This window comes from Protopterus annectens, chromosome 8.part1, assembly GCF_019279795.1.
Source record: "Protopterus annectens isolate FY-2018-M chromosome 8.part1, PAN1.0, whole genome shotgun sequence".
Taxonomy (NCBI): Eukaryota; Metazoa; Chordata; order Ceratodontiformes; family Protopteridae; genus Protopterus; species Protopterus annectens.
Window position 1 is genome coordinate 301,745,269 of NC_056742.1, and position 23,721 is coordinate 301,768,989.

At 43.1% G+C, this 23,721-nt stretch overlaps 1 protein-coding gene across 1 annotated transcript in view; it reads right to left on the reverse strand.

Moving 5' to 3' along the window:
• Positions 1-23,721, reverse strand: part of LSM14A (LSM14A mRNA processing body assembly factor) — a 612,302-nt gene that overhangs the window by 86,533 nt on the left and 502,048 nt on the right. Inside the window, exon 9 of the mRNA XM_044081890.1 lies at positions 12,456-12,687. Within this exon, the coding sequence (XP_043937825.1) occupies positions 12,456-12,687 (232 nt within the window). The remainder of the gene's footprint in view (positions 1-12,455; positions 12,688-23,721) is intronic.

The following is a 23,721-nucleotide window of genomic DNA, read 5'->3' on the forward strand; positions in this document are numbered from 1 at the left end:
GCCTCTAAAATGATATCCATCACTGATTTGCTGAGGGATGGTAAAGGAGAGATTAGGTAATTAACCAGGCTGCTAGGTTCAGGATTTGCAGATGAGGGTGCAGAATCATGTTCTCCTGCTGAGACAACAGGGAAGGAGTCTGAGGCAGGTGCCATGGAGCCAAGCGTGACACACTGCGCAGGAGTGGGTACCAGTGTTGGCGAGGCCAGTCTGGTGCAATTAAAATCATCCTTGGCTTGTCCTGTTTGATCTTTAGTAGTACCTTGGAGAGCAGAGGCAGAGGAGGAAAGGCATAAAGTGATAGTTTTTTCCAGCTGAAGGATAGTGCATCCACTTTCCAAGCTTGCTTGTGGGGAATCCTTGTGCAAAATTTGTCCAGTTGATAGTTCTGGGGGGAGGCAAAAGTACAGTTGTGTACACTTACCATAAATGTAGATGTTCAGAGTGTATTCATTGTTGCAGTCATTACATTTGGGTAATCTGCTGGCAGGTTGCCCTCAGTCGGCCTGAATAACAAAGTCTTGGGTCCTGCGTCGGTTGCTGTCTCCTCTTCCATGACGTCAGGTCGTCAGGGGTATAAAACATGCAGCCAAAGCAATTTTATTCAGTTTTTCTTGCTCAAGATGTCAGGTGCCCCCCAAATGGGGTGCAAAAATATATAAACAGAAATTATGTGTAAATGCACTTTTAGAAACATAAACTTTACCTTAATCTAAAAGCAAATACACCACAAAGGCTTAAGTATATAGTGAAAGAAAGAAAAGGTATAGAAAAGAGGGATGGCGGGTGGGTAACCCGGACTGCAACAGTGAATACACTCGAACATCTACATTTATGGTAAGTGTACACAACTGTACTATGTTCTTCGTGTTTCACTGTTGCAGTCATTACATTTGGGTAGAATCCCATGTTTCCCAAAGCTATGGATGAGAGGATGGAACTAAACAGCATTACGAGCGGCTATAAGGCCCTGCAAAACTGCAGTGGCAAAGCCTGCCCTGGATTTGGAGAAGAAAGGCAAATGATAATGCTTTGTGAAGGTATGAACAGAGCTCCAAGTAGCAGCCTCTAGAATGTCTTTGGTTGGAACCCCTCTGAGAAAAGCTGCTGAGGTAGAGGCAGCCCTGGTGGAATGTGACCTGATCCCCTTGGGCACAGGTTTACCAAGGTGCAAGTAGCAGAAACGAATGCAGTGGCTTATCCACTTTGAAATAGTCTGCTTTGATATAGCCTTCCCCTATGACCATGCAGCAAATGCTACCAGTAGTTGCTAAGACTTTCTTAGAGATTTGGTTCTGTTTATGTATAATCTTAGTTGTCTGTGTACGTCCAATGAATGCAGAATCCGCTCCCCCTTGTTCTGTGGATTTGGGTAAAATGTTGGCAGGTGAATTGTCTGGTTAAGAGCCACACTGGATGCCACCTTAGGCATAAAAGGACTGGTCCTGAAGGACACCCTGTCTGGGTTGTTGTTGTGTATTTCAGCTTTTCCCAGTGAGTAAAATGTGATAAAATGCTCCACAGCCAGGACAACCTGAAGTTCTGAAACCCTTCTTGCTGAAATGACTGCCAAGAGAAAAGCTGTTTTCCAAGATATAAATTTTATATCCGCAGTAGCTGCTGGTTCAAAAGGAGACAGGGTGAGTTTTTCCAGCACAAAACTGAAGTCCCATGCAGGAGTTGGTGATCTTCTGGGAGGCCTTAAATTTTTGGCCCCTCTAAGATGCTGTTTAAGAAGAGGATGAGAAAAGGGGGGAGGCTCTGTGTTGCAATGAGCCGAGATGGCAGAGGCATGGATTTTTATTGAAGAAAAAGATAGGCCCTTGTCAAACATCTCAGTCAAATATTGTAAAATCTGAGGAATATTGGGCTTTGCTGTGTATGTTCCTTGTGCTTGATTCCAAGCACAGAATCTCTCTTCCATTTGTCAGCATAAGATTTTCTAGTACTAGGCCTTCAGGTTTCCAAAATGACATCCATCACAGATTTACTGAGAGGTGTTGTTTGAATAATTAAATGATCAGCCATGCTGTAAGATTCAGAGTTTGGAGCTGAGTGCGCAGAATTTGATTATTCTGCTGAGACAGTAGATGAGGTATTTGAGGCAAATACCAAGGAGGAAGTTGAGACATATTCCTTAGAAGTGGGTGCCAGTGCTGGCGAGGCCAGTCCGGAGCAACTAGGATCATTTTTGGTTTTACCTGTCTTGACTTTTATTAAGACCATGGAGAGAAGAGGCAGAGGGGGGAAAGCATAGACTGATAAGGCATCCACTTTCCATGCCTTTTTGGGATGTGTTCTTGTGCAGAATTTGTCCAACTGATAATTTTGGGAAGAGGCAAATAGACCTATGTCTGGACTCCCCCATTTCTGTGTTAACATGCTGAAGATTTGTGGATCCAGTTTTCATTCGTACAGGTCCATAAGATTTCTGCTTAGGTCTTCTGTCAGAGTATTTTGTTTTCCTGGAAGGAACTGAGCCTGAAGGTGTATTTGGTAAGTCAAAGCTGTGTACCACAATGCCATGGCTAGCCTGCAAAGGGGGTAGGAATGTGTACCCCCCTGCTTGTTTATGTACCACATAACCGTGGTGTTGTCCGTCTTTATCAGTAGTTGTCCTGGATGAAGCAAGTCCTTGAAGGCTGTCAGAGCATTTTGAACAGCTAGCATCTCTTTCTGGTTGATATGCAGATGCATTTGTTTTGGCCTCCATTTTCCCTGAATGCATCTCCCTGCCAGGTGCCCCCCCCCCCCCAAAGCAGTGTATGATGCGTCTGTAGTTAGGGTTTGGGTGGCAGAGGGTAGAGTGAATGACTGTCCCTTGTTTTGGTGACATGTTTCTGCCCACCAAAGAAACTCCTGTTGTAGGCAGGGAATGATAGGAATCATTGTTTCCTGACTGTGACAATGCTGACTCCACAAATTTTTTAGGTACCACTGAAGTTTCCTCATATGCAGTCTCGCATATGGAATTAGAAGAATGCAGGATGCCATGAACCCCAAAGCCTGCAGAATTTGTCTTGCAGACAACTGGGTTTTTCTTGCCATTTGTTTGAAGTATGTTGTCAGTTGCCTTTGTTGGTCTGGCGTAAGGTAAGCTATCTAGGCAGTTGTAGTCAAGCTTGCACCCAGGAATGTAATTATTTGAGAGGGTACCAGTTGGGATTTCTTTTCATTTATTGTGCACCCTAGGCATGTTAGAAGCCTTTTTACAAATGCCAGATGTTAAAGAGTGTCCTTGTCCTCTGCTTGAATGAGACAGTCATCCAGATAAGGATAAATTTGTATGCTCCTTTGTCTGCAGAATGCAATTACTGGTGCCAGGCACTTTGCAAAGACCCTAGGTGCAGTAGATAAGCCAAAGGGCAGTGCAGAGAATTGGTAAAGCAAAAAACCTGCTTTGAAGAGGAGGTATCTTCTGCATGATTCCCTTATTGGGATATGCAGGTATGCCTCCTTTAAGTCTAGAGTCGCTAACCAAGCGTGTTCCTGCCCAGCATAGGCAGTAGCTGTTGTAAAGTCAGCATTTTGAATTTTGGAATGTCCAGGAATGTGTTCAAAATTGATAAGTCCAGTATTGGATGCAAAGAATTGTCTTTTCTGGGTACCAGGAAAAGTCTTGTCCTTTTTCCTTTTCTGGCACTCGAATAGCCCCCATTATCCATGAGGGACATAACTTGTTTCTGAGCCTCTGCCCACTGATTTTGTGGCAGATCAGGCCATCCGTTTGGAACTGGCAAAGTATGGAAATGAAATCTGTACCCCTGGGATACTATGTTTAGTACCCACTTGTCCTGGGTAATTAACTGCCAATTTTGAGCATGAACTGCTAGTTCCCCCCCCCAAGGGGGCTGCCAAAAGATAAGTGTTTGGTGATGGTAGAGGAAAGTCATTGAGACTGCTTACTGTAGGGTTGTGCTTTGTTTCCTCCACTTTTGGAGGCACCCGATTGCTCTGACCTGTAAGAACCCTGTGATTGGTATCTGGAGCCTTTTGAGTGCCTGGATTTGCCTTGAGTGGCTCTGTTGGACACAGGAAAGGACCAATTTTTAGGCCAGTGCCTACTGAACCTGGGTGGCTGCACTTGCAGGAAATCTTTTACAGTTTGTATAGATTTAGCTTTGTCTTCCATTTTCTTTAAAACCTCTTCTTCCTTATTACCGAACAGAATATCATGCATCCAACAATTTAGCTTTAACATGATAAGGCAGATTTTGCTCCTCGAGCCAGGCATGCCTTCTAATCATAGATCCAGTAACAGCTGCCCTGCAAGAGGCCTCCAAGGAATCAAAACCACATTGCAAAGTACGCTTTCCAACCTGTTCTGCTGAATGCAATAATTCCTGTAACTCTATTTTCCACACAATCAGAAATCAACATCATTTTCTGTTTCAGTAAGCCCATAACATGCTGTTGATATTTAAGCATATGAAACTGTCAGTTTAAGGCCCTGATTGCCAAGGTAGCAGACGTATAAACCTTCTTTCCCCATCTATCCAGTGCCCTGGAATCTCCATCAGAGGGGGTATGATTTTTGGCTGCAGAGGCCTTTACACCCTTGGGAGGCTGTGAAATAGTCTTAGGATCAGCAACAGGATTTTTGAATAGAAATTTGTGGGAGTCAGGAACCCTGTAATATCTGTCTGGCTTACTAGGAGCCGGATGTAGGGAATCAGGAGCCATGCTTGATTCCAAAAACACATCAATATCTAATACAGGAGGGACTGCCAAAGGCCTATGCTGAGGAAGAAGAAAATCCCTAAGCCTCTTTTTTGATTCAGAGAAGTCCTGACTCTCCCAGTGAAAATGTTCCCTTAAGGTATGCAAAGTCTCTCCAAAAGAGTAATCCTCAGGAGGAGATGCAGATGGGATGGATTCCTCTGCATGAGAATCCTCATAGGGTAGAATAGAAAATTCCTGATCAGAAGAGGAATCAGAAGAAATGGAAACTGATCCAAAGATTCATAATCAGTGCCTTGCCTAGGCATAGGAGCCTGAGCACGTGGCTCATGCATCAGTTTTTTAGACATAGAAGATGTTTTTAATCTTGTTTTTGAGGCTGGCGTTGGTTTAATATAAAAATGTTGAGGCCTAAAAACACCTCCAGAAGTCAGTGCCTGCTCAGTGGCTCCGGACCCATCCAAGGGACAGACATCCGCGGGTTCAATACTCCGAGAATCTCGCGGCATACCGGACTCCAAATGGGTCTCATTAGAGGCCTGCGACTCAAAAGTAGCAGGTATCAGGGGCTGCGAAAGCGCCTCACTGAGTACTGGCGAACAGACGACTGGCTTAGGAGAAGCTTCGTCGTTTTTTGACCTCGACAGTCTCTCTCTTTTTCTTTGCGTTTTTTGTGAACTCCGGTAGTCTGATTGCTAACAGACGACATTCCAGGATAATTAAATCTTGATCCAAACTATTTAGAAGCAAAAATATACTGACACTTAATAGTGCGTTGGTTAAATGTAGCACAAAACCAACAGCAAGGCACGTTATGATCTGGGCCTAGGCAAGGAATACAGCACAAATGAAAATCCTTATGAGGTATTTGCTTCCCACAAGTAATGCAATTATTAACTTTTACTGACATCGGTAAGGAGAAAGAAAAAGTTTCCCCAACGGGGTACTTAGCTTTAGTTTAAAGACTTCGGTTCTGAAACTCGAATGCGAAAATTTCAGGAGTCGCCTACCGGCACTTGCGAACTGCTTCTGCTTCGGGCACCACGTGGCAAGAAAGACTGAATAAAATGGCGTCAGCTGCATGTTTTATACCCCTAACGACCTGCCATCATGGAAGAAGAGACCGCAACTAACACAGGACCCAAGAAATTGTTATTCAGGCCGACTGAGGGCAACCTGCCAACAGATTACCCCCAATGTAATGACTGCAACAGTGAAACACTAAGAACATCAGGTCTATATCTGGACCCCCCCCCCATTTGCTTGTCAACATGTTGAAAATCCGTGGTTCCAGTTTCCATTTGTGCGGGTCCATGAGGTTTCTGCTTAGTCCGTCTGCCAGTGTATTTAGTTTTCCTGGCAGGAACTGAGCTTGTAGATTCACTTGGTAGCTCAAGGCTGTGTTCCACAATGCCATGGCTAGTCTGCAGAGGGGGTAAGAATGTGTACCCCCCTGCTTGTTTATGTACCACATGACAGTGGTGTTGTCTGTCTTTACCATTAGTTGTCTTGGAAGAATGTAGTCCTTGAAGGCTGTCAGGGCATTCTGTACAGCTAACATTTCCTTTTGATTTATGAGCAGGTGCATTTGATTTGGGATCCATTTGTCCTGAATGCACTTCCCTGCCAGGTGAGCCCCCCCCCCCCCATGCATAGTCTGATGCGTCTGTTAAGATCTGTTTGGCAGGGGGTAATGTGAATGGTCACCTGTTTTGGTGGCCCACCAAAGTAACTCTAGGCGTAGGCAAGGTATGAAAGGAATCCTTGCTTCCAGATCCTGTGAATGTTGACACCATAAGCTTTTGAGATTCCACTGCAGTTTCCTCATATGCAGCCTTACATATGGAATTAGAAGAATGCATGAGGCCATGAACCCCAAGGCTTGCAGTATTTGCCTTGCAGATAGCTGGGTTTTTGTGGCCACATGTTTGAAGTAAGGTGTCAAATGTATCCGTTTCTCTGGCGTGAGGAAAGACATCTGGAAGTTGTACACAAGCTTGATCCCAGAAACATAATTTGTTGACAGGGTACCAAGTGGGATTTCTTTTCGCTTATGGTGAACCCCAGACAAGTCAGTACCCGTTGAACAAAGGCCAGATGATTGAAAAGAATGTCTTTGCTTTCTGCCTGAATTAGACAATCGTCCAGGTATGGGTATATTTGAATCTTTCTTTGCCTGCAAAATGCAATGACTGGAGCTAGGCATTTTGTGAATACCCTGGGCGCAGTAGATAAGCCTAAGGGCAGTGCAGAGAACTGATAGTGCATGTAGCCTGCTTTGAAGCGTAGGTATCTTCTGAAAGACTCCCGGATAGGGATATGCAGGTATGCTTCTTTTTAAGTCCAATGTTGCCAACCATGCATCCTTGCCTAGCATAGGAAGCAGCTGGTGAAGAGTCAGCATTTTGAATTTTGGAATCACCAGAAAGGTGTTTAGAATGGAAAGGTCCAGGATAGGACGCCATGTATTGCCTTTTCTGGGTACCAGGTAAAGTTTCGAATATAAACCTTGTCCCTTTTCCTCTTCTGGTACCAACTGAATAGCCCCCATGTTTAAGAGAGAGTACCTACCTCTGCCCTCTGATATGGGGGTGGATCTGGCCACCTGCTTGGTGTTGATAACGCGTGGAAATGAAATCTGTATCCTTGGGACACTACATTTAGAACCCATTTGTCCTGGGTAATGAGTTCCAGGTTTCTGGCTTGCAGACCAATCTTTCCGCCTAAAAGAGCATTCAGTTGGGAAGTGCTTGTAAGTCTTAAAAGCAAGTCATTGAGACTATTTTCCATAGGGGAGAGTCTTGCTGCCCTCAAGTTTGGGTGCGGAAACCCCCCATTGCCTAGTCTTGTGTGTCCCTTGGGACTGAAACCTGGGGTTTCTGCTGTGTCTGGGTTTGACTTGAGAAGACCTGGAAGGGGTTGGAAAGGACTCATTTTTAGAGGGCAAGTGCCTACTAAATCTAGGAGGCTGAACCTGCAAGAAATCTTTAACAGTTTGCATAGATATAGCTTTATCTTCCATCTTTTTAAGAACTTCCTCAGCCTTGTTGCCAAACAGGCGGTTCTGATTTAAGGGAGCATCCAACAATTTAGCTTTAACATGAACTGGCAAAGATTGCTGCTTAAGCCAAGCATGCCTTCTCTGCACAGACCCAGTAACGGCAGCTCTGCAAGAGGCCTCTAATGAATCAAATCCACATTGCAAACTATGTTTTCCAACCTGTTCAGCAGAATGCATTAAATCCTGTAACTTTATTTTCAGCAGAGTCAGGCATTATCATCATTTTCTGTTTAAGCAATCCAATAACATGTTGATATTTTAACAAATGAAACTGGCAGTTTAAAGCCATTATGGCCAAAGTTGAAGAAGTGTAAACTTTCTTACCCCATCTATCCAGCACCCTGCAGTCTCCATCAGAGTGGGTAGGATTTTTAACAGTAGAAGTCTTACTGCCCTTGGTTCCCTGTGAAGCACTCTCTAGATTTGCAATTGGATTTTTAAAAAGGAACTTGTGAGAATCAGGAACCCTGTAATATCTGTCAGGTTTTCTGGGAGCAGGAGGCAAAGAATCAGGGGCCAAACTAGATTCTGAAAAGGCATCAACAATGTCTAGTACAGGAGGTATAGCTAAAGGCCTACGCTGAAGGCAGGAGTAAGAAATCCCTAAGCCTCTTTTTAGAATCAGAAAACTCCTGGCTTTCCCAGTGGAAATGCTCCCTTAGAGTATATGCAAGGTTTCACCAAAAAAAAAATCCTCTGGAGGGGAAGCAGAGGGAATAGAGTCCTTTGCATCAGAATCTTCATAAGCATATCAGGGCAAATCCAGATCATCAGAAAAATCAGAATCCTGTTCAGAAGATTCATAAACAACTTCAGTCCTAGGTCTCTTAGAAGGGGGAGGGACGGCTTCCCCTGATTAGAGTTATAAGATCTTCAGCCATTCTTATCATTTGTTTTTAGGCATAGAGGCTTGAGCATGCGGCCTGGGCGTCTGTTTCTTAGGCATGGTTCGAGATATGGGCCTAAATGAAGGAGGCGGCGGTTTAACATGCAAGTCCGTAGACCTGAATACACCCTCAGAAGCCGGTGCCTGCACAGTGGCTCCGGACCCATCCACAGGTTCCACAGTTTAAGCATCTCGTGGCATACCGGACTCCAAATGGGTCTCAGTAGAGGCCTGCAAGTCAGAAGTAGCAGGTATCAGGGGCTACGAAAGCACCTCTCTGAGTACCGGCGAACTGGCGACTAGCTTAGGAAAAGCATCGTTGGCAGCTTTGGACCTCGGTGGCCTGTCTCTGTCTTTATCTTTGCGTTTTTTTTTAAATCCTGGTAGTCAGAAGGCTAACTGACGACATTTCTGGATAATTAAACCGAGAACCAAAATATTTAGAGAAGCAAAAATATACAGACGACGGATAGTAAGCTGTTTAAATAAAGCACCAAACTGACAGCAAGGCACGTTGTGGTCAGGGCCTAGGCAAGGAATACAGTACGAATGAAAATCTTTGTGAGGTATTTGCTTTCCACAAGTAATGCAATTGTTAACTTTTACTGACATCGGTAAGGAGCAAGAAAATGTTTCCCCAATGGGGTACTTAGCTTTAGTTGAAGACTCTGGTTCTGAAACTCAAAAACGAAAATTTCAGGAGTTGGCCGACCGGCAATTGCGAACTGCTTCAGCTTCGGGCACCACACGGCAAGAAAGACTGATGTAATGGCATTGGCTGCATGTTTTATACCCCTGATGTCACAGAAGAAGGGACAGCAACCGACGCAAGACCCAAGACTTTGTTAATCAGGCCGACTGAGGGCTACTGCAAAGCGGGTAACCCAAATGTAATGACTGCAACAGTGAAACACGAAGAACATCTTAAACAGCTATAACAGTCTAGATAAACACGCACTAGCTAGGATAAACAGTAAAGATTCAAAACTATAACATTTAATATTCAGCTACAAAGAACAATATTCTCACACTAAAAAGATTACAGTTATAAGAGTTAAGAACACACTAAAACAGGTTAGGGACCAACTAAAGCACGGCCAATGAAAGGCCTAAGAGCAGTCACTCTATAAACGAAGATATTTCATCAGAAATAATTAAAGAAAGTGACTAAATACTAGTCTATGATAAACTAAGGCAAAATACACACTTTCTAAAAAAATCATATATATATATATATATATATATATATATATATATATATATATATACTAAGAGCAGTCACTCTATAAACGAAGATATTTCATCAGAAATAATTAAAGAAAGTGACTAAATACTAGTCTATGATAAACTAAGGCAAAATGCACACTTTCTGAAAAAATCATATATATATATATATATATATATATATATATATATATATATATATATATATAAAATAAATACTGGCCCGAGCTCCACTCTCGACCTCCGATCTGTTTCAGCGGCAAATTAGATCTGAGGTGAGGCAGAGAGCATCATGGGATACGGACTTGGCCTAGGGCTGCTCGAAAGCCTCGAACTTGTGAAAGTGGCAGACTCGGAGCAGAGGGATCGGCTCCGAACTCATTTGTAAAATTGAACGGCGAGACTGAATTTCACATTTAAAAATATGTTCATAGTTAAACTCCACATTCATCTACAGCTCCTTTTAACCATTTCTGCACATGGGTTCAGACTGCTAATTCAATAGTGAATCTAGAGGCAATGTTCACACTGCCAGGTGGCTAGCTCTGCCAGTTTTTCTTCCTTACCACACATATACACACATTCACACCTATGGCTAATTTAGTGTGTGTAATCCACCTACTGCACGTTTTTGTAATGTGGGAGGAAACTGGATCACTTGGGAAAATCCATGCAAACAAAGGGAGGAAATGGAAACTCCGCACAGAAATCACCCACCCAAGAATTGAACCAGAGAACCTCTTGCTGTAAGGCAATAACACTACCTGATGTGCTAATGTGCAGTCCCCACATATAATATCACTAAACTGGTAGACTTTGTTAAATCCAGTTTATTCACAGCCAAATAAAAACACACAGTCAACAAAAACAAGGAAACAAAGAAAATGGCTCATATGGAGTGTCTGTTTACTACAATCAATTAATTCATACATTAACTATTCTCAGATGCAGGGACCAAATATTTACAAACACAAACAGACAAAACCACCAATTACAATTCCTTGTTACTGTGCACAATTTGATGTTTGCTTGAGATAATATTAATGAACAAATATACATGACAGACAAGTGTATACTTAGAAAGTTACAACAATCTTTCCATTAGCAAGCATTTCTGGAGGATACAAATTCTGAAACTGACATGGCTGTTATTAGTGACCACTATCCTCAACATCTCACTAAAAAGCCACAACTTTTACAAAAAACAGACTTAAGACAATTCTTAACTTTTTTGCTCAAGAATTCTAAACAAAGAAAAGAAAATAATAGCAGGGGAATAAATGTTCAAAAAGGGAACATTTTTAAAGACCATTTTCTTTTATGTATTACGTTAACCAGGTAAACCCAATGGACAAAGTGCCCCTTTCTAAGGTTGACCCAGGAGCACTGTCCATGTGAGCTGCTCTAAGTCACAGAGTAGGCAAATGAAGGTGGAAGGAATTAAATCCTGCACTCTGGACAGATGATGCAGCTCATTACTAGCTCAGAAGTTTAGCCCTCCATGCTGTCAGACCACCTAATGAGAGAGACAGCAAAAATACAAGACAAATGAGCAAAATCATAGACAGATAAAGGACTCTCCAATTCACTCAAGTTAACATAACAGGTTTTGCATCAACATGCATTTTCTAAACAAAACGGAAGTACATAAACTTACCTTAACAGCAGATGTTTGAATGATAACTGCTGCAGTAGCCTTAGCAATAAGAGTCGCATCCTGCCTAGGATGCAACAACCTTATAGCTTTCAAGGTTTAAGGGCACTTTCCACGTACACAGATCATTGACAGCTCAAGCAGGTCCACAGAAAATCAGCAGTCTAGGCACCTGGTCAACTTCTACATAGCATCCTAGTGTTTTTTATCCAAATAATACTCAACTAGATCTGCAGAAGAATTCACAGTAAAGAAATGGACAAGGAAACTCGGGCAAAATATTAGTAATGTGGGTACCACGACAAGAGTCTGCCGGGAGCCAAATGTTAGTCTTAAAGTTGATAACTGATACAAGTGTAACAATTTCTGCAGTACACGTGTTTTAAATCACTAATGATATGAACAGTGCTACCATTGTATGCCAAACACTATACACTTCAATAGGAAATTTACCTGTTTCTAAATCGTCTTTCATTACATTTGATTAACTGCATTAATTTACTGCTTTATTATCTAACTGGCGGTGCTGCATTTCTGCCACTTCACATGCCGGAATCTGCAGTACGCTACAAGAAACAAACCTACACAATACAAAATGTTGCTCCACACATCTGCATTATTCAAAGGCTGGGGAAGACAAGGATCCATGAAATAATTAGACAGCTGTTCAGCATGCAGTAAACACAGTTTATTAAAATTATCTAGTTTCACTGAAGTAACTAAAACTGAAATGTATTTTAGAATCAGAAAGCACACAATAAATGAGAGCAGAACTGCTCAAAAAATATACAAGAATGTATACAGAGGATTTTTTAATCCTAATATTACAATTTAAAAAATGCTAAAACTCATGCACACCAAAGACCTTTATGAAAGTATATAGATTTATTTTCTTTACATGCAAATTTGTTTTCTCAAGGTAATGTAAACAGAAAATAAAATTTCCTCACCCTGTATTCAAAGTCAGCATACTCTCTGCCACCTCGTCCTCCAACTCCTCTGTAACTACCACGGAAGCCACCTCGTGGAGCACTGTATCCCCTTCCACCTCCACGTCCTCTGCCACCTCTAAAGCCAACACCACCTCTAGCTCTGTAGCCACCACGACCACGATAACGTAATGGGTACCCAAATGTTTCTGCATTTAATCTTCTTTCTTCTGCCCATGTTGGCCTTCTGTCTCTAATGAAGAAAGTAGCATACTTTACTTTTTCTGCAATAACATACAGACTCACTATCAACAGCTAAAAAAAAAAAAAAAAAAAAAAAGTTATGTACTTACCATAACATTCCATCGGTACTGTCCATTTTCATTCTTCCATAACTGTTGGTTAGGATCTGATCCTGCTGTTACTTTAGCTTGTGGCCACCAAAAAGCTCTCAAATTCCTCCTTTACCCAAATGCACCAACCCCTAACATACATCAGATCTTGATGGCTGGTTTACATAAAGTAGGAAGTACTAATCATATCCCTGACAGAAGAAACCATACCTGGGGGCTCAACCTGAAGGACAGTGGTGCCCTTATCAGCTGTCATGATTCCAGAAATCTACTGTGAAAAAAGGTTGGGGGTTGGTGGGTGGGAAGTTGAGGAAGAATTAAAATGGAGAACACAGATGGAATGCTATGTTAAATACATAACTTTTTATCTGATGCTGTCACTTTTCATTCTATCCTCAACTGTTGGGATAGAGTCCCCACATACCTAAAATATTGGGAGGACTATAAGTATGTATATTCCTGAGCACAGTTGAGCCAAAGGCTGCTCGTCCCCTCCAGATGAGATCCAGTTTGTAATGAGTAATAAAGGTATGAGGAAGGGCAAAGTTGCAGCTGGACATGCGTCTTCCATGGAAGCTTTAGAGAGGAACACCTGAAGTAGTAGTCATGAACCTAGTTGAATGGGCTCAATTTGTTGTAGATAAATATATACAATCCTTCAGCCATCTGGCTAAAGTTACCTTTGCAACTGATTTCCCCAATTTAGAACCTGCAAAGGACACAAACAACTGATCTGTCTTCCTAATTTACTTTGTTCTATGCAAGTAAAAACGTGACTGTGTGAACATCCAATAAATGCAACACATTCACCTTTGTTTTCAAATTTAGGAAAAAAGACTATCAGATTAATGGAAAGGTTAATATCGGATTCGGATACCATCTTAGGAAGGAAAAAAGGGCCGGTATGTAATGTTACCCTATCCCTATGAAAAATCAAGTAGGGAGGTTTAGAGGACAATACCTGAAGTTCTGAAATTCTTCTAGCAGAAGTAATAGCCACTAGAATTTTTTCCAGGTCAGGAATTTATGATCACATTTTGCTGCTGTTTCAAAGGGGGGATGAATTAAGGCTGCAGTACCACATTTAAATCCCATGGTGGAGTAGGAGTTTTACAGGGAGGTCTCAGCAGGAAAGTGCCTCTCAAAAGGCTTTACAAAGTTTAGATGAAGTCAAGGAAGAATTCTCAAATCTAATATTAAAGTTAAAAATTACTGCTAATTGAACTCTAACTGTTGAGGAGCTAGCTCCCTCATAAAAAATCACAGCCAAGAATTCAAGAACACTCTGTACAGGGAAGGGGTCAATGTGTTTCTGATGTGCCTAAAACTTTTACATTTACTTCTGTAAAGTTTTCGTACGGGAAGATAAACGTATAAGACAGACAGGGGAACAGAGCTTTGGTTGTCTGGCTATTAAAGGAAATGGAGAAATCATGCAGTTAGCCTAAGGTTTGAGATATCCGGATGAGTCAAGCCTGTTGGGTGACACAGAAGTCTGGAATCGGACCCAGAATCCAAGGTCAGTAAAGCAGATAGAGGCCAAAGGAAGGGGAACCAAATCTGCAGAGGCCAGTAAGGTGCAAGGAGGATGACTTTGGTTTTCAACCAAGTGGCTTTCTGCAGACATTTGGGAGTTGGGGGTAGGGGTGGGCATATGAGGAGACGGGGGTGGGCAATCATGGAGTACAGCATCCCTCAGTGATTCCTGGGATCAAAGCAAAGAAGTTGCTGCACTTGTTGTTTAGGGATGATGCAAAATGTTTGTAGCAAGGCAGGCCCTACTGACAAAATCATTCATGCCACTTTCATGTTGAGACACCACTCGAAGTAGTAGAATGGACCGCCTCAGTTTATCTGCTATCATGTTGGACTTCCTCAGAATGTGCGCTATCAGAAAGCGGTTGGCAGAGATTGCCCATTGCAACAGTCTTGAGGGCTTCTCGACACAAGGGTTAAGATCTGACTCCCCCTTGTTTGTTGATGTACCAACTACTGACGTGTCCGTCTGAAATGCAACTGCCTCAAAAGGGAGAGTCTCTTGGAAAGTCTGCAATGCTAAGAGCATCAGTATCATTTCCAGGACATTGATATACATACATACTAGCCTCTTTGTTGATCCAAGTGCCTTGGACCGTTTTCCCCCGGAAGTGTCCCCCTCTACTCAATCAGGAAGCGTCAGTGGCCACTACAGCCTTGGGCTGAGGGAGAATGAAAGGATGGCCTTTGAGAACCTGATCTGATCGAATCCACCATCAAAGGTACCTCTTGCATGCCTGAGTGATTCTTATTTGGGCTGAAATACATTGATAAAGAATCAACTACTAGACTACTAGCATCGAGTGAAGAATTTTCATAAGAGATCTTGCTAGAGGAACTTAAATTATGGCCAGACATTCACCCCAAAGTTTGAAGAATCAATCGGGCTGAAATTTTGGTATTGAGGATTACTTTCCTGACCTGGAATCTGACAATATGCACTCCTGAGAAAGGAAAAGAAGCCGTCACTGATACTGTGCTGAAAACTGCTCCTACGAATTCCAATGTTTGAGACTGTTGTAAATGAGAGTTCTTGCAATTTATAGTTATTAGCAGATGGGAACATGTCTGGAGTACCTGATCTCTCGCTCATATTAGTACATCCCGGATCAGGCGGTAATGAGCTAGTTGTCTGAATATGAAAACACTTGAAATCCCTGCTGTTTCAAGTGAGCTGCTATCACTGTGATGCATTTGGTGAACACCCTGCGGGCTGTGGTGAGGTCAAAGGGCAATGCTCTAAACTGGATGTGACTGGCTCCTAGCCGGAAGAGTAAATACCTTCTGGATTGTCTGTTCATTTTTTATGTGCTAGTACGCATCTTGAAGGTCTACTGAGCACATCTAGTCGTCCTTGCCCAAAAGGACAATGTACTGAACCTTGACCATCGAAAACTGTGCTTGAAATTGATTTGTTCAACTCGGTGAGATACAAAATTGGTCTCCAGTCCCGTTTTTTTTTTTTTTTTTGGCACTAAAAAGAAACTTAAGTTCCAGATTCTATCTGGACTGGTGGAACATCTCAGACTACTTTTACAGCAACTTTTGTACTTCTAGTGCTGCTGCTTTCCTCTAATGGAATGTCGGGAATTTGTATACAGATAAGAGGTGGAAGGGAAAAAGGAATATAACCTCTGGAAATAATCCTCTGCACCCACCTATATTTTGTGATGTCTAGCCAGGATCTCTTGGTGCAGGGATGATCAATGCCCCCAAAAGGGAGCAATCAGGCCTCCTTTCAGGAGCACCGATAAGAGTATCAGACAAGGAATCGCTGGACTCCTTGTTCTGTGGGCCTCCTCTGCCACTTGGCGTAGTCTTCCATTTGAGTTCCGCCCTCTGCACCTGAGGTAACTTTCTAAACATGGACCTTGGAATGGACCCTGGGACTTTCTGAACCATATTTTTTGACCACCTCAATGATTCCTAGAGAATGATCTGAGTGGTCGAAAAACATATGACCACTGCAGAGAGGGTCTGTTTTTCTCACATCTGGGGTGTGTGTGTAACTTTAGGGCCAAACGGTGAACTGCAAAGGGTGCATTGATGAATGAGGACTTGAAGGGCTCTGCAAAATCGCACAACAGCATCCAGGCATACCTCCTGATGGAAATGGCTGAACCCGCCTCCCCTGAGGCACCTTCAACTGCATGCATGATGAGGCTCATGGATGAATTAGAAACAGACTGTAGGATAGCCAACTGTGAGGCCAGAGAAGTCTGGGTCTCTGCATTAGTGGTCACAGAAAGGGAATTTGATGGTTCCTTTATCATGTCCCTTTCTAATCTTGTAAAGTGTGCCAGGTAGTTCAGCAATCTAAGGGCAAAGGTCACTGAAGCATACACACACTTCCCAAATCTGTCCAAAGCCCTAGACTCCATTAGGTGGATAGACAGAGGAACTCTACTCAGCATGTTCCTTCTTAGTGGAGACTGCCACGACCATAGCTTGTGCAGGCACTCCTTTGCTCCACAATTCCATACCTACAGGTGAAGCCAGAACCTGATCTGGTCTTTTGGGGATTGGTTCAACTGAGTCAGGCTTCTTCCATGCCCACCTAGAAATCAAGTCAATGAGCTCATCTGCAGATGGAGTAACCCAGGAGGTAGACCTGCCTGCTCCAAAGGCCTCCAGGAATATAGATTCCTCTGGAGAAGGGTTACTGGAGGACCAGCCACCACTCTGCTTAAGGATCGCAAGGATGTCTCCGAATAAGATATTTTCGGGTGGTGAACTTGGGGACCATTCCTCTTCATCAAAATCAGTACCTTCAGGGACGGACTCCTGAGGGGAGTTCAAGTGCCTCCTTTTGCACTTCCATTTCCTAGGGACCTCTTTGGTGGGAAGCTCCGGTGAAGTGTCAGAAGAGATTGTAAAACCCTGCTGGGTGTCCTGGAGACTTTGAGCTGGCAGTCCCTGCGGCGTAGAATGATGTGGCTCAAGGAGCAGACACATTTGGGATCCAGAGGGAAGATCCAAGAGGGGGGAAGACCGTCTTCCTGCAGCAAAGAAAACTCTCTCCACCACCTCAAAGGAAGAACACCCTGGGGAGAAAGCAACCAATGGAGCAGAGAAGCCACGCTCCCTCTCCATCACCTCCATCTGCCCCAAGGACAATCCACCTGAGGCGGAGGTCAGAGCTGAGCTGTTCAGTGTGAGAGGCAGAGATGGCTCTGACAACTATGGAGTCGACTCTAGCATCTCAGATCAGACATGGATGCTAAGGCTCCAAGAGTCATCCAGCTCCGAAAACGTCAGAGCTAGAGCACTCAGACTTAATCGAAGCCAGAGATGAAAATATCTTTGGATCCAAACTAGATGGTCCTGGCATACTTGGATCCAGGGGCTCCAAAATGGATGGACAGAACAGAGAAGGAGCCAAGAGAGGTGGAGTAGTGTGAACTAGGGCTTCCTGACCTGAAAGGTTAGATGCCGGGAGAACTCCCATATCTATCTCCACTGAGAGAAATCTCATCCTTCTGTCCACATTGGATTTGGTCAGACTTCTGGAAGAACAAGAGGAAGCTAAGGATGGGGGCAGAGTGCTGACGTTCCACAAAAGGAGAAGGTACGCTGAAAATCAAATCAATACTGTGTGACGGGTCTATATTAGAGGATCAAAAGTTTAAAAGAGCAAAAATGCCAGCCCTCAAAATCACCCCCTGCTAAATATATATATTCCAACTCTGAGATTGCACTACAGTGAGGAAAGGGCAACTATTCCAATCTTCATCGTACTGCGATCTCAAAAAAAGCACTTTGACGTCTGGAATTTTTGGTCTTTAGAGCGTTCGCGATTTTAAACTTCTTCTAATATAGACCCCTGTGTGACTATCTAATTCTTGGTAAGGGCCTTGAATCAGAAGAATGTGGATCGGAGGAGGCCATTTTCGGATCAACCACTGACATAACAGAAGCAGCCTTCGGATCCAATTTATGTTTTTTTTTCTTTGGCAGCTCCGTGGATGGAGTTGAGGAGACTTAGTGAAAGGCTCCTTAGACTCTGACTTGGAGGGTTGAGCGCTTCAAAGAAAGATGTAGTGTAACCCTTTCAAAATAAGTTTATTTTTTGGTCGCAATGGCACATGAATTGAAGTTTTTACATATTTTACAATCTACTTGCAGGGGATCTGGGCCCAAAGAATAAATGGATAAAGAATGTGCGTCAGACAAGGGCAACTTGTGCCCACACTTTTGGCACTTCTTAAAACCAGAAGGACCTTTTACTGTCATCTTAAGCTACAACACGCAAAAAAAAAGATAAGAGGAAACTTTTTTATTTTAAATAGGAAAAAGGGAAGAAACACCAACGTTAGTATGAAAAATTACAGTGAACTGGTGTAAAGGCAGGAAAAAAGACAGAATTACCAACAACAATGGTAAAAAAAAACACAGTGTATGAACAGGGAGGATTTACAGAAAGGAACAGAATAAACTATTATAAATAAATATAAAGCTGAAGAATCTTATTGATGCTCAAGAGGTGAAGATGACCATGTTTATTTGCAAAAGCAGAAAATGAGATCGGAGGTATGTTAAGTGTTGGTGCATTATGGGTAAGGGGAGTAGTTTGAGAGCTTTTTGGTAGCCACAAGCTAAAGTAATGGCAGAGTCAGAGGATCAGATCCAAACTAACAGCTGAAGATAGAATGAAAAATGACATCAGATCTGTATTTTCTTGGATTCTACTCAGTTTTACTACATACAGAAACGAGCACTAAAACCAGTGAAGAAAATGAATACATGGTGCTAAAAACTGCTTGTATTCTGGTAGGGGGTACAAAGCTACATATAGAATGTTCATAAAAATAAAGACTACCACATGGGTCAAACCTAAAAAGGGCACACCTGCTCAACATTACAGATTAATCCATTTAAAACATGTAAAATTAACCCAAAATTTAGCTGCAAGAGATAATATAATGTGGAAGACAAAAGTCATCAACAGGTGTTAGTCCCAAGACATTTGTGGAACTGCAAAGCAGAATCTTGCAAGATGCAGTTTGGCTTAAAAAAAGAAATTATGTACTCACCATAACATTCCATTCTTGTTGTCCATCTTGTCTTCTTTCTTACATGTTGGGTTTGGAACAGACCCACGGTTCTGACTCAGCCATATACTAAAGCTTGAAGTCTTCCACTGGCTCGTGGCTGTATCCCTATCCCATTATGCTCTAGTGAAGCTCCCCAGATCTTGTTTTCTGATAACCGCAGGTACTTAAGGTAATATCAATACATCTCATGAAGACAATGAAGAAGGTCAAAGACACACTAGCAAGGAAAAAGACTTTTGTCCTCTTTGTTCTCCAGGAGACATAGGTAGGGGGAAGGAGGGTGGGATGTAAGAATGAAGGCGAGATGGACAACAAACATGGAACATTATGGTGAGTACATAACTTCATTATGTTATGTTGGCCTATCTCACCTTCATTTTTACTGGGTGGGACAGCGTCCCTAGCACCATATTTCTTGGATGGCTCAGTCACGAGAGTATATTCTTCAGGACAGTGGACCCAAATGAGGCCCTGTCCCTGGAGGAAATCTCCTTTCTAATGAGTGATAATTTCTAATGGGTGATAACGGTATGAGGGTTGCCCAAGTTAGCGCAGCACAAATGCTGTCAAGTGACAGTCTAGCTAGAAAGGCAGAAGAGGTTGTCATGGCTCTTGTAGAATGAGCTTTGACTTTAAAGGGGATATATATATATATATATATATATATATATATATATATATAATTCTAATAACAATCTGAGAGTCATACTGAAAGTGTGACCTTAGATATAATGGCACCTTTCTTTGCTTCTGAAAATGATACGAATACCTGATCAGATTTCCTGAAGTCCTTTGTTTTATGTAAGTAAAAGCGTAACTGTATGTGCATCCAGTTGGGGAAGCTTATATTCTGCCTTGTTGCCATGGTTTGGGAAAAATACTTTTAACTCTAGGGGCTGATTTAGGTTAGACTCTGAACATACTTTCGGGCAGGAAGGATGGGTTTGCTCTACGGGATACTTTATCTTTGTAAAAAAGCATATATGGTGGTTTGATTGATAATGCTTGTAGTTCTGACACTCTGCTAGCAGAAGTGATGGCAACCAACATACTTGTTTTCCACGTTAAAAATTTTAGATCACATGATGACCCAAGTTCAAAATTTTAGATCACATGATGACCCAAGTTCAAATGGGAGAAAGATCAAAAAGGACAGAAGAAAGTTTAGGTCCCATGGTGGTAGGGGTGTTTTTACAGGTGGTCTTAAAAAAGTACCCTTCAGAAAGACTTTGCACAGTTTGTGGGACATCAAGTTAAGGGCAAAATCCCTTATATGAAAATTAGACATCGCTGCTAACTGTACACGAATGGTAGCTGCAGCTGTGCCTTCATTAAGTAGTTTTGCCAAAAATTTGAGAATAGAAGTTATAGGAGCAGAAAAGGGGTCAATGTTTTTTGCCAATGTCCAGGAAGAAAACTTTCTGCATTTACTGATGTATAATTTTCTTGCTGAGGCCTTATGAGAAGAGATGAAGACATGTTTGACCAAATGAGAGGTTAGAAAGCCTGGCTATAACTGGAATTGGAGCAGCCAAGCTGTCAATTTGAGGGTTTGAAGACAAGGGTGGAGCGTTCCGAAGTACGAGTAAAAAGGTCTGGAACTGGGTCCAGAACCCACGGCTCCTCCTGAAGATGAGGCCAAAGGAAGGGGAACCAAATTTGATGAGGCTAGTATGGAGCAATGAGATTCAGCTTGTTTCCCAGTGAGCTGGCTTTCTGGAGAGCCTTGGGTACTAAAGGAAAGGGAGGGAAGGCATAAAGAATTCCCGAGGGCCAATCGTGTACTACTGCATCCCTTGGCGACTCCCCTGGAGGAGGGATCAGGGCAAAATAACTGATGTATTTGGCATTCATGGATGTGGCAAAAAGGCTGCAGCAAGGCTGGCCCCATTTGCAGAAGATCCTCTCTGCAACTTCTTTTAGGGACCACTCGTGAGGCAAGACAATTTCTCTGCTGAGTTTGTCTGCTATCACACTGGATCTCCCTGGGATGTGCGTTGCTATCAGAAAGCATTGGGAAGAGATCGCCCAATGCCATACTCGCAGGGCCTCTTGACATAAGGGGTACAACCTAATCCGTCCTGGTTTATGTACCAGACAATCGACATGTCTGTCTGTATTGCAATTGTACCCCCGGGAGACAGTTGTGGAGTCTCTGCAACGTCAAAATCACTGCTCTTATCTCTGGGATATTGAAGTGCAAATGGGCCTCGTGATCCCACCAAGTGCCTTGGACTGTCCTTCCCAGATAATGCCCCACCTATGTGGGAGGTATCCGTGGTCACTTTGGCCAGACTGTGGGGAAAGAAAGGGTTGACCTGATGTTACCTGACTGGAGTGAAGCCACCAGCAAAGGTCCTTCTTGCAGGATTCTTAACAGAATTTGCTGGGACATGAGTAGTTCCTGCAAAGACCACTGGGTGAATAGTAGCCACTGTAAGATTGTCATGTGCATGCGTGCTAGAGGAGCCAAAATTAACTCTGCTGCCATGGTTCCCACTTGCCTGTATTCTTGTTTTGGAGAGAAGGTGGGAGACTGGTCTCAGAACTAAGACTCTTTCTGCAGGAAGTTTTGCCACCGTGTTTATTGCGTCTAGATCTGCTCCTATAAACACGATGCATTGCGATGGCAAAAAGGCAGATTTTTCGTAACTTATTGCGATTCCCAGGTGATAGCAGAGAGTGGTGTCTCTTGATTCCAGTAGTAGATGCTTGGTGGTGGCAGTTAGGAGCCAGTCGTCTAGATAAAGGGAACATACTGAATCCTAGACATCTCAGGTGAGCCATGACTACTGCCATGCACTTGAACACTGTGGGGGCTGTAGGGAGACCAAAGGGCAGAGCTTGAAACTGGTAATGACTTGCTCCCAGCCAGAAGCACAGATGACTCCTGGATGGCCTGTCCATCTTTATGTGGTAATACACATCCTAAAGGTCTACAGAGCACATCCAATTGTCTTTTCCCAAAAAAGGGAAGAATCGACTGCAGTGTTACCATCAAGAACTTGGTCTTTCTGACTGATTTGTTTAATCTGCTGATATCCAATATTGGTCTCCAGTCCCCTGTTCGTTTTGGCATTAAAAAGAATCTTAAGTTCTGAATCCTATTTGGTCTATGGGGACTCTTCTGGATGACCCTTTTGTCTAGGAATGTTTGAATTTCTAGAGTTGCTTGATCCCTTTGACTGGGTGGAACATTCAGGGTTTTCTTTACGATTGGGACGGGAAGAGAAAATGGTATGGAATATCCTCTGGATAGGATACTTGTACCCACTTGTCTTTCGTTATTTCCAGCCAGGCTTTTAAGTACAAAGGTAATCGACCTCAGACTGCCTACAGAGATGGATTGACGGGCCTCCATCAGGACAGCTGAAAGGGGCTATCACAGAAAGAATCCCTGTCGCCCTGGTTTTGCAGACCCCTTCTGCTGCATGGACGGTGTCTTCCATTTGCACTTCCCCCTCTGCCTGTAGGGGAAGAGTCACCACTTGTGTCCTGAAAAACTATCTGGGATTTATGAACCACATTCCCCCCCACCTTTGGCCTTTTGGGTAAGGTCTAGAAGGTACGGAAAACCGGACTCCTATGGTAGAGAGAGACTTTCCTTCTTGCTCACACCTGGTTAGCGCCTCCTTGACTTTTGGCCTGAACAAGGATAAGCCATCGAATGGGGCATTAATAAAGGAAGATTTGAAAGGTTCTGCAAAGTCGCATAAGCGCATCCAGGAATGTCTCCTTAGGGAAATTCCTGAACCCGCTGCTCTGCTCGCTCCATCTGCTGCATAAGAAATGAGCCTCATGGAGGAGTTGACCACAGAATTTAAGGTGGAGAGCTCAGAGGAAACCTTGTCTAACACCCCTGCAGCTACTGTACCTTGGAGAGCATCTTCTAGCTCCTTTTGGAGATCTCTTTGTAGCCTTGAAAGATGCATCAGATAGTTCAGCAATCTGAGTTTAAAAGTTGCTGAAGCAAACATGCGCTTCCCATATCTGTCCATTGTACGAGACTCCTTGTTTGGCGGATGGACAGACGAGGATGTTTCAAAAGTTCCTTTTTGGTGGCTGTTGCCACCACCATAGCATCTACAGGGACACCCTTGGTAAAGAAGTCTCTAGCTGAAGGGGCTGTAATGAACTTACCTGGCTTTTTAGGGACAGGCACCACTGTATCTGGAGACTTCCACGCCTTTTGACTAACTAGTTCCATAAGTTAGTCGAAAGGCAGAAACACCCAAGTGGCTGAAGGGTGAGACCCAAAGGCCTTCAGGTAAACAGACTCCATCAGAAGTGTTGATGGGCTTCCAGTTGCCTCTCTGCTTAAGGATCTCTAGGATATCTGTAAAT